General features: G+C 39.7%; 1 protein-coding gene across 5 annotated transcripts in view; it reads right to left on the reverse strand.

The window, feature by feature from the left end:
- FERRY3 (FERRY endosomal RAB5 effector complex subunit 3) overlaps nt 1-11,847 on the reverse strand; it is a 43,916-nt gene that overhangs the window by 31,315 nt on the left and 754 nt on the right. For 2 of the 5 annotated variants that reach the window (XM_008530541.2, XM_008530540.2), the window contains exons 2-5: nt 11,052-11,159; nt 10,710-10,912; nt 8,627-8,772; nt 918-1,099 (exon numbers count right to left, since the gene is read on the reverse strand). In XM_008530541.2, the coding sequence (XP_008528763.1) occupies nt 918-1,099; nt 8,627-8,772; nt 10,710-10,908 (527 nt within the window). In that variant the 5' untranslated portion in view covers nt 10,909-10,912; nt 11,052-11,159. The remainder of the gene's footprint in view (nt 1-917; nt 1,100-8,626; nt 8,773-10,709; nt 10,913-11,051; nt 11,160-11,847) is intronic. The other 3 variants (XM_008530538.2, XM_008530539.2, XM_070620539.1) reach the window with 2 other exon arrangements.

An 11,847-nucleotide genomic window follows, 5' to 3' on the forward strand; every position in this document is an offset into this window, starting at 1 on the left:
GAATAGGCAGACAGCACGGTACAGTGGCTAAGAGCTTTGGAGTCAGACTTCCTGGTTTCAAACTCCAGCTTGTCCTTAGACAAGTTACTTAAGGTATTTAAGCCTCTGTTTCCTCTTCTGTAAAATGGGGATAATAATAGTGGGTTGTAATGAGGATCAAATGAGACAGGGCATCTGTTACGGACTGCATGTTTGTGTTCCTCAAAATTCCTATGTTGAAACTCCAACCCCCAAGGTCATGGTGTTTGGAGGTGGGCCTTTGGGAGGTAATTAGGTTTAGATGAGCTCATGAGGCACGAGCCCTCATGATGGAATTAGTGCCTAGAGGAAGAGATGCTCGAGCTCTCCTAGGAGACGCGCGCCAGGAGCAGGCACTGAGGAAAGGCCATATGAGCACACACCCAGAGGCACTGTCTACCAGCCAGGCAGCAAGTCCTCAGCACACACCGAATCTGCAGGCCCCTGGATGTTGGACTACCCAGCCTCCAGCACTATGAGAAATAAATTTCTGTTGTTTAAGCCACCCAGTCTATAGTATTTTGTTATCGCTGCCCAAGCTGACTAAGACAGCATCCAAAGCCCTTTGTCGCACAGCACCTGGAAGAAAGCAAACCAGCCACCGAAGTGAGCAACTCCTCTTATTAGAAAGAAGGATACATAATGTGACTGTAATTTGTTTAGGTCAATCACTTGAGAAGTTCTATACACCTCCGAGGACCTCACCTTCCCAGCTGAAATGACAACTTGAAACACATAAGAAAATTAATTTCTAATATTAAAGAATTTCTACTATATTAATATTAAAGAATTTCTATTTTATTCTTCATTTTATAAAGAAATGAAAACAAGCTGTTCTGCATGCCATCATATTTGACAATGTAACATTTAATTATGATAATGCAAGAAATTTGACATACCTCTCTCGTAATTTCTTCAGCTCCACATCTCTCTCGCCAATCAGTTCTGAGATGCTAACAAAGTAGTTATGTTCCAGATTTAGGAGGGTCTCCGAGGCAGGAGAATGGATTAGGCCATGGTACACATCTGCGAAGTCTTCATCCCAGCTGGGCTCTTCAGGCCTCGCGTGCTCCAGGGTGGTCTAGAAGAGGACACAGAGCCATTCTCAAAGCACCATACAGTACTTTCACCCGACACACTACCAGAAAGGTATGTACACTGTATTCCATTTTCGTACAGCAGACAAGGACAGCAAGACCCTCTACTTACATATGTGTAGATATGTTAGACAGAATTATCTGAGTACGCAAAAAAAACCGGAAAGATATAAACTAAGTTGTTAATACAGGTTACCCTGAGGCAGGGATACGGGCAAGGTGCTAATGTGGAGGAAGGGAGAGAAAGTGCCCACAATGAAACACATGCAAGTGTGCTGTGAGCCCACCTCTGCAACATCACACACTCACACAGACGGAGGGTGATCAACACATGTAAGTATGCTATGAGCCCACCTCTGCAACATCACACACTCACACAGACGGAGGGTGATCAACACATGCAAGTGTGCTATGAGCCCACCTCTGTAACACGGCACACACTCACACAGACGGAGGGTGATCAACACATGTAAGTATGCTATGAGCCCACCTCTGTAACATCACACACTCACACAGACGGAGGGTGATCAACACATGTAAGTATGCTATGAGCCCATCTCTGTAACACGGCACACACTCACACAGACGGAGGGTGATCACAAACGTTAAGTATGCTATGAGCCCATCTCTGTAACATCACACACACTCACACAGACGGAGGGTGATCACAAACATTAAGTATGCTATGAGCCCATCTCTGTAACATCACACACACTCACACAGACGGAGGGTGATCAACACATGTAAGTATGCTATGAGCCCATCTCTGTAACACGGCACACACTCACACAGACGGAGGGTGATCAACACATGTAAGTATGCTATGAGCCCATCTCTGTAACACGGCACACACTCACACAGACGGAGGGTGATCACAAACGTTAAGTATGCTATGAGCCCATCTCTGTAACACGGCACACACTCACACAGACGGAGGGTGATCAACACATGTAAGTATGCTATGAGCCCATCTCTGTAACACGGCACACACTCACACAGACAGAGGGTGATCACAAACGTTAAGTATGCTATGAGCCCATCTCTGTAACACGGCACACACTCACACAGACGGAAGGTGATCACAAACGTAAGTATGCTATGAGCCCATCTCTGTAACATCACACACACTCACACAGACGGAGGGTGATCAACAAAACACTAATGGTGGCTATTTCAGGGCAGTGGGATTTCTGATGACTTTTACACTCTTTATATTCTAACGTATGATATTATATAATAATTTGCATTTTGATACAATTATGTAATCAGAAAAAAGCTTTTCATTATTAAAAAATATATTGCTAGAAAGGTTTCATAGGCTATATATTTAGAAAATGAAGTTACCTATGTGATAACATTGACCTTGAAAACCCAATCCATGCATAGGATTTTATATGGAGATATACGTGCGCAATTTTCTTTTTCTGAACTTTTCTAGTACTCCATTTTCTTTAGAAAATGTAAGCATGCTTTTAAGTATATGAAAACGGCAGTTGTCAAAAGGATAAAGGGACTGAGCAAACCCTGATAAACAGAGAAACAGAAACATGCAGAGGCAAAACAGGGACAGCCTCAGGACACACACCAGTCAGTCCAGGGAAGGAGAGGCCTGCTCACGACACGGGATGTGTCGACACAGCAGACAGACACAGTGCTTTAGAGCTGAGGAAACTGATGTGCTGAGAAGTCCCTCGTCAAAGAGCGTACAATTCAATGGCACAAGTGGAAGTGACCCCAAGATTCAACGCTTTTCCTATTATTGACCTTTGTACACAGACCCCTGTAAAAAAGAACAATCTAAAGTCTTCCTTTTTTTTTCACCAATGCAAACATCAAAAACTGGAATCTATGACATGACTCAGAGTAATAATTTACCTTAAAACAAATGAGTGAATCACTGAAACAACTATCTTGAACTCGGTCAGTCAACAGCTAAACTTTTCCCCTTGTTTTCTTTCACTTACACTTCAATCAACTGCCAGATCAGGAGGGAAGAATTTAAGACTAGCTGTATCTAGAAGATGGATTTCATTTACTCTATGCCTCTGAAAACCTGAAACTGCATTCTGATATCAGCTCTACACCTTTAGACCTGGCACTGCTCTAGGATTATAAACAGTCCACGTGACTTAAGCTCTGCTCAAAATTCACTTCGGGCTCATGCTGAAATTTGGTAGGAAGGAGCCAGTGTGGATCACAGAAATCTGCTAGGTCCTACAGAACACCAGACATTCGGTAACCCCACTAACCAGATCAGCTAACTATAATAATTTGCAGCATCAATTTAAAATTCAGCCTAGAGCCAGCCTTACAAATAAGCAGAAGCTACCTATTTGAGAAGCATTAAGCAGGGTTCTTCCTTGACCTAACTCACACCATTCCCTCAGGAGAGGCAATACTAAAAAGGGGATTGTGACAGCTGGGAGGAATGGGGCATTGAGTAAGGGCCTGTAGAGAGGAAACTTCAATGTCCAAGCCATTATTTCTCCATCTCCACCTTCGGGCATAAAGTTCAGCTTTGTTGAGGCTCAACCCATTTGGCACTCTATCTTTCACAGACATCATCATCTAACAACCTAGCTGCCACTCACCCTCTTTCATTTAAAGCTTTGTCACCGAGTTCACAGACTTCCTTTCTGTCCCACATCCTGTCATCAATCTGGGTCACTTGCATGTCCACGTAGACAACTCATCCAATGCCTCGCCTTCTTACTTCCCCGAACCCCGCATCTTCAATAAGCTCTCCACTTCACCTCAGTCATCCATTCCACATCATCACCAGGAACAGCTCAACCTCTAAAGTTCAAACATTCAGGCTGTGACTATAACCTCCAACCAAGATTTCTCATTCAACTGCTCCCAGGCAAATGGTTCTTTAACTTCATCAGGACCTCCACCCCACAGACACTCCCTATTTTCTCATTTGCTATCAGCCAGTAGCTTCCACCTAGCTTATGTTTAGAGTGTAGAGACCAGAAGCAGAAAAAGATGGCCATCAACAGATCCTCTGACAGAAGACAAGGAAACACGGAAGAAAATAGAATTACTCTACAAAGTAGGAATTAACAGTCGTAGACACTTGAGTAAACCATCAGAACCTCCTTATACCATGCAAGTACATCCATCAAAGCACAGCTCTGACACCGTATCAGGGGCAACCATCCTCTACAACGTAAATTTCTTATAAAACAGCAGCATCTTCAGCACCTCTCTGCTGTGATGGGACAGTCCTCCCTCCACAGCAGTGCCTGACTGTATCACATAAAGGTATAACAACATATTTATAAGGATGACCCAGGGTCAACAAGAAGTTAGAATTGAATTTTATTCACTATGATGAAGAAAGCAAAGAAATAGGTACTACATTTTTAAAAGATCCTCGTCAAAAGGTGGCTAAGGTAAAAGTTTCATTATTTAAATATGTCAGCGTCTGGGGGCCAGCCTGGTGGTGCAGTGGGTAAGTGTGCACATTCCGCTTTGGCGGCCTGGGGTTCACCAGTTCTGATCCCGCGTATGAACACGGCACCACTTGGCAAAGCCATGCTGTGGCAGGCGTCCCTCATATAAAGTAGAGGAAGATGGGCATGGATGTTAGCTCAGGGCCAGTCTTCCTCAGCAAAAAGAGGAGGGTTGGCAGCAGTTAGCTCAGGGCTAATCTTCCTCAAAAAAAAAGAAAAATAAACAAATGTCAGCATCTGAAGTATCTAGCAAATCCATTTATAGAAAATGGAGTTCATTCCTTCACAGCCCTAGCTAACTCGCATTACCAAAGACATTATGTTATTTTGCCTCTTCCTTGATGCTCCAATCATTCCTCTCAAGGTCACTGACAAACTACTTACCCACATCCTGCAGAGATGCTTCGTTCGGCCCCTTCTGTCTCATCTACTACGCCCTTCTGAAGCCACTGTCAGTGTCTGCTGCTAATCATACTTCGATTCTTCTAATCACCACAAACCTGCATCTTCTAATTTCTGCCAGCCTTTTTGCTATCTACAATATAGTTTCTTTTTCTTTTTGAATTCTTTCTTTTTGGTCTCTGATTCCCATGTTTCTGGAGCTGGTACTGAGTGGTTTCGCTTTTGTAATTTTTACAGCCACTGACAGCCCAATCATATCCAGTGGGTACAACAATATTTGGGTCTTCTCAGCTATTTTCCTGACTGTTAATATTTCCTTTTTCACAGCTAGAGATAGCTTCTTTGCTTTTTGTTTCCTAAACTATTTAAAAACAAACAAGCTGCTACAGTTCTAGAATGCTGGGCTTGTTTTCTTCAAGAACTCCTTCTTGACCAGTCTTTCTTCCTCCCACTTCCCTAGGTGTTCCCACAGGATTTACCCTGATCCTAACACAGACTGCACAGTGTTATAATAGTCCGCGGATTTCTCTGTCTCTTCCTACTAGACTGTAAGCTCCTTGAGGGCAAAGACTTATCCTCAGCTGTAAACCTAACCCATTTTAGAAGTACAAAAAATACTGGTTGAATTAAGTGGAATTACTTCTTTAATTCATCTTACAGCTTTATTCGTTATCAGAAGGAAGATTAAGTTTTTAAAATTGTATTTATCACAGACAGATCTTTTTTTAACGCAACAGTTACGTTTTCAACATTTAAAATAATATGTGCAAATAGCGCCACACCTTTTCTGGTGTTGTTGTTAGGATGGCATATGGGAATTTTTTATTGAGTTCTTAACAGTTCACATCAATATGAGATTTCAGTTGTACATTATTTCTTGTCTGTCATCACATAGGTGCTCCCCTTCACTCCCTGTACCCACTCCCCAGGCCCCCTTCCCCAGGTAATCACTGAACTGTTTTCTTTGTCCGTGTGCTTGTTTATATTCCACATACGAGTGAAATCATCTGGTGTTTGTCTTTCTCAGTCTGGATTATTTTGCCTAGCATAATGCCCTCCAGGTTGTTCCATGTTGTTGCAAATGGGATGAATTTGTCTTTTTTATGGCTGAGTAGTATTTCACTGTATACATTTACCACATCTTCTTTATCCAATCATCCATTGATGGGCACTTGGATTGTTCCCATGTCTTGGCTATTGCGAATAGTGCTTCAATGAACATATGGGTGCAGATGTTACTTTAGATTGTTGATTTCAAATTGTTTGGGTAGATACCCAGTAGTGGGATAGCTGGGTCATATGGCAGTTCTATTTTCACTTTTTTGAGGAAGCTCCATACTGTTTTCCACAGCGGCTGCACCAGTTTGCATTACCACCAGCAGTGTATGAGAGTTCCCTTTTCTCCACACCCTCTCCAACATTTGTTATTTTTAGTCTTAGTGATTACAGCCGTTTTAACAGGCGTAAGGTGGTATCTTAGTGTAGTTTTGATTTGCATTTCCCTGTGATGATTAGTGACGCTGAACATCTTTTCAAGTGTTTATTGGCCAGCTATATATCTTCTTGGAAAAATGTCTGTTCATATCCACTGCCCAATTTTTGATCGGGTTGTTTGTTTTTTTGTTGTTCAGTTGTGTGAGTTCCTTATACATTATGGAGATTAACTCCTTGTCAGATACATGATTTGCAAATATTTTCTCCCAACTGGTGAGTTGTCTCTTTGTTTTGATTCTGGTTTCTTTTGCCTTGCAGAAGCTCTTTAGTCTGATGAACTCTCACTTATTTATTTTTTCTTTTGTTTCCCTTGTCTGAGAAGACACGGTATTCGAAAAGATCCTTTTTATTTTTTAGTTCGATGTCAAAGAGTGTACTACCTATACTATCTTCCAGGAGTTTTATAGTTTCAGTACTTATCTTCAAGGCTTTGATCCATTTTGAGTTTATTTTTGTGTATGGTGTGAGATAATGGTCTACCTTCATTCTTTTGCATGTGGCTGTCCAGTTTTCCCAACACCATTTATTGAAGAGACTGTCTTTTCTCCACTGTATGTTCTTGGCACCTTTGTCGAAAATTAGCTGTCCGTAGATGTGTGGTTTTATTTCTGGGCTTTCAGTTCTGTTCCATTGATCTGTGTGCCTGTTTTTGTACCAGTACCATGCCGTTTTGATCACTATGGCTTTGTAATACATTTTGAAGTCAGGGATTGTGATACCTCCAGCTTTGTTCTTTTTTCTCAGGATCGCCTTAGCAATTTGGGGTCTTTGGTTACCCCATATGAATTTTAGGATTCTTTGCTCTATTTCCATGAAGAATGTGACTGGGATTCTGATTGCGACTGCAATGAATCTGCAGATTGCTTTGGGTAGTATGGACATTTTAACTATATTTATTCTTCCAACTCGTGCATGGAATCTCCTTCTATCTCCTTATGTCATTATCAATTTCTTTCAGTCATGTCTTATAGTTTTCATTGTATAAGTCCTTCACCTCCTTGGTTAAATTTATTCCTAGGTACTTTACTCTTTTAGTTGTGATTGCAAATGGGATTGTATTCTTGAGTTCTCTTTCTAAAGTTCGTTGTTGGAGTATAGAAAAGCAACTGATTTTTGTGAGTTGAATTTGTACCCTGCAACTTTACTGTAGTTGTTAATAATAGTGCCATCTTTTAAATACACTAGGAAACCTTACTGGGTATGGAGCAAACTGCTCTGAATAACAAATATGACCCATAAAATTTATTTTTTTCAAATTCTCATAAACTGAGCTATTTAGAGTGGGAGGTAATTCACTCATTATAGCTTGCAATTATTGAATTTGTCTGTTTACAGAGTTCTGCATCTGGCTCTCTAACTAAAATGCAAATTGCATTTTGTGTCTGTCTTGCTATTTTACACCCAACCCCTAGTACAGTACCTGATATAAGTAGCTTCTCAACATACTGTATCTCATCAATTCTAAGATGCATGCTTTTTCACATTACAACTCTCAGAGATCAAGATGCATCTTGTACTTGATGGCATCTGGGCATTCTATCATAGTTTAATTGGTGTGGGGTTCTCCCTTATTACTAAATAAAATAATGGTATGTTACAATCAATGGCATCTTAGACTTTACGAGATAAGGCATATTATTTAAATGGAAAAATGATAACATTATGTAACTAATAACAACAGTGAAGATAAGTGAGAAGATAAAAGTAAACCAAAGAGCTTAAAAGGAACTGATATGGTTAGTTCAGGGTTGCCAGATACAATTCAGATAAGCAAAGAATAATTTTTTACTATAAGTATGTTCCACATAATAGGTGAGATATACTTATACTAAAAAACTATTCATTGTTTATCTGAAATTCTAATTGAACTGTGTGACCTGTATTTTTAATTACTAAATCTTGCAACCCTATGCTGTTAGACAAACAAAAGTAGCCTTTCGTTTTACAAAGGCATGACACAACATAGTGTCTTACATGCTCACTCTGATACAGGAAGGAAGCAGACAAGCATCAAGACATATTGTCTATTATGGAATAAGTTTTTGGATATAGATAAAAAAGGACTCTACAACTGTTTCGGTATTACCTTAGCAACTTAAAAATCCTCACCAAAGTCCCGAATATCCTTGACATTCACAGTCTGATCTCCTCTCTTACCTCTGCGTAAGCTTTGGCCCACGTACTTGCCAGCTGATGTAGATCGACTTCACCTGCCTTCACGGCTTCCAGGGACGCTTCAGCATCTCTATCATAATCTCTGAGGGATTCTTCTTGTATAAACTGGCTCAGAGCTTCTTTTAAGTCTGTAGGAAGGACAAGAAATGTCATCATCAGCAAAATTCAGACATGAATAGGGAATAGCTTACCTGGCTAAGCATTCCAAGGTGAAATTTTATTTTATCAGGCTTATACCCTTAATAGAATGTCTAAATAAAATCAGCTTAGGGGATCATTTAACTACTTTCACAATTATTTTTCTTTACTATTATAGGTTACTGCATGGAGAATGGTCAGAATTCTTATTCTTACCTATAACCTTCATACTAATTTAAAAATGTAATTTTTTAAGGCTGATTCTTCAGTTTGAAACTGAGTAAGTTAAAGCACATAAAGCAAAATCTTCTGGGGCTGGCCATGTGGCCTAGTGGTTAAGTTTAGCATGCTACACTTCAGTGGCCCAGGTTCAGTTCTTGGCTGCAGACTTACATTCCTCATTGGCCACTGCCATGCTGTGCTGGCAAGCCACATACAAAATAGAGGAAGACTGGCACAGATGTTAGCTCAGGATGAATCTTCCTCAGCAAAAAAAAAAAAAAAAGAAAGAAAGAAAGAAAAAGAAAAAAAGAACAAAGAAAAATCTAGATTTGGAGGGTCTGAAAATTACAGTATTTAAGTGAAAAAGTTTCCTATACATACTGTTACATTTTTTTAATTTGAAAGAGAAATTGAATGATTAGTGTATTAAAATGGACTTAATTCGATGATCTGTAATTCCAATTTTAGAGGCACTAGTTAGAGACTGACACAATGGAAAGAGCACTGAGACAGAAGTCAGGATACCTGTGTTCTGGTCACGGTTCTGTCACTATGTATGTAACTTTATTATTTTTTTTAAATTTTCTGTTAGTTTTATTAGCATAGTGGTTCTTTTTTTTTGTTTTGAGGAAGATTAGCCCTGAGCTAACATCTGCTGCCAATCCTCCTGTTTTTGCTGAGGAAGACTGGCCCTGAGCTAACATCCATGCCCATCTTCCTCTACTTTATATGTGGGACACCTACCACAGCATGGCTTGTCAAGCAGTGCCATGTCCGCACCCGGGATCTGAACTGGTGAACCCTGGGCCACTGAAGCGGAACGTGCGCACTTAACCACTGTGCCACCAGGCTGGCCCCCATATGTAACTTTAGACCAGTGGTTCTCAACCTCTAGCATGCATCAGAAGTCCCTGGAGGGCTTACTGAAATAAGACTGCTGCACGCCACCCCCAGAGTTTCTGACTCAGCAGGAATGGGATGAGGCCCAAGAATTTGCATTTCTAGTAAGTTTCCAGGTGATGCTATAGCTTCTGATCATGGAAAAACTTTGCAGAACCACTGCTTTAGGCAGATAATTTAACCTTTTCATGTACGAGTTTTCTTATTTGTACAATGAGATTGTGCTAGAAAGTTTCTAGGTTTGCTTGTAACTCTCACTTTTAACGATCCAACATATTCTAAATTTAAAGTTTTTTCCTCATCTACAAGAGAGAACGTAGACCTTTTAAAATGGTTTAATACAGAGGACCTTATGGAACTAATTTAGGTAAGCAACAATTATTCAAGATGAATATTCCTTCTCTTCCATGCCATCTCAGGAGTTGAGGTCCAGATCATTAAAAGGGCAATGTATTTAGCAATATAATTCTACAATATCATAATTAGTGACAGCTGAAATGTCCCAGGAATCCAGTCAACTAAATTATAAGGTTAAGAGTTCTAATCCAGACTTTGTACCTAATTTTTCACTATATAATTAAATTTTTATACTAAACTGCTTTATAAACAACTACACGGGTTATAGGAAAAAACACTTAATAAAACAAAAGTCTGAGGAACGTTTTTATTCTTGGAAGCAATAAAAACACTTCATATTTTATGGCTGTTTCCAACGCTTCCTAGCTTTAAGCTTTCTAATATGAAACTTCTAGTGACAGAGTCTATAGGAAAATAATAAAGTGATATTAAAAAAATCTTTCCTCACCTTTTTCTATAAAGCATGGCAAATTGTGCAAAAGCATCAGACGTCCATGTAAATGACTGGCATTCTCTTGAACAGGAAATCTGAGGGGCACCCTAAGTTCTAAACATTGATTTCCTACTTTGAATTTATACACAAATTCCCTCTCTCTGTTGCAGAATCTTTCTCTGTTTTTCTTCATCTTCTTTGGCAGGATTTCCATAGAACTAACAAAAAAAGCACAGCAGGTTATAAGTCCATAAAATAAAGATGTTTTCTCATTGCTGTACTGCTTCTAAGAAAATATCCCACCACTCAGAGATTTTATTTGTCTGACTCTGAGTCAATTATTCTGGTCGTTCTTACATTTATCTCTTCATTTTAATCTTCATGATGAAAACGAAGATGTGGGAAGAGGATACATAGAAAATAGAAAGTACAGGATCCTCCACAAGGCATTCAGAAAGAAGAAATCTAGTCAGAAAGAGTAAGGACCAATATCAATTAAAGATTTACTAATCATCTTCCTTACCAGACTTGCTGTCACTAGGCATTTCCCCATCAAATCAGTTCTCAGACTCTTCTCTATACTGAAGTCGTAGTAATCTTTCCCAAGTGTATATCTGATCATGCTGCTCCTCTGTTTAAAACCCTTTATTCCACTACTCCCAGGATAAAATTCAAACTCCTTAACCCAGCTTACAATGCCTCTATTTATATCTCCAGATTTTTTTCCCAGCACCTGCACCCCTCCTCCCCAAAACACAAATTCACAAACTTTATTTTCCAGTCATACTGACCTCCTTTCAATATCAAACCTCTTTTTCCACTCCACCCTTTTTGAATGCTTTTGCTCTGCATAGAGCAAGCACTCTCATTGCTCTTCTTTCCTTGGCTAACAACTATTCATTCTTCAGGTCTCAGCTAAGACAAACCTCAAGAAGCCTTTTAACTCGTAGGACTGTCATAACGACTACTCAAATAATAAATATGAAATATCTGACAAACATGATTAAGAAATGAAAGCTAGTAATAATAACATAATAAATAATAAAAGAAGCTCTCTAAGAACACATCACTAAAGAAATCACAGGATGCTCATTGAGTACACAGCATGAAGGCAAAGACAGTAAAGGAACATTGTAGAGGGAACTAAACGTCA

This window comes from Equus przewalskii, chromosome 5 (assembly GCF_037783145.1).
Source record: "Equus przewalskii isolate Varuska chromosome 5, EquPr2, whole genome shotgun sequence".
NCBI classification, from domain to species: domain Eukaryota; kingdom Metazoa; phylum Chordata; class Mammalia; order Perissodactyla; family Equidae; genus Equus; species Equus przewalskii.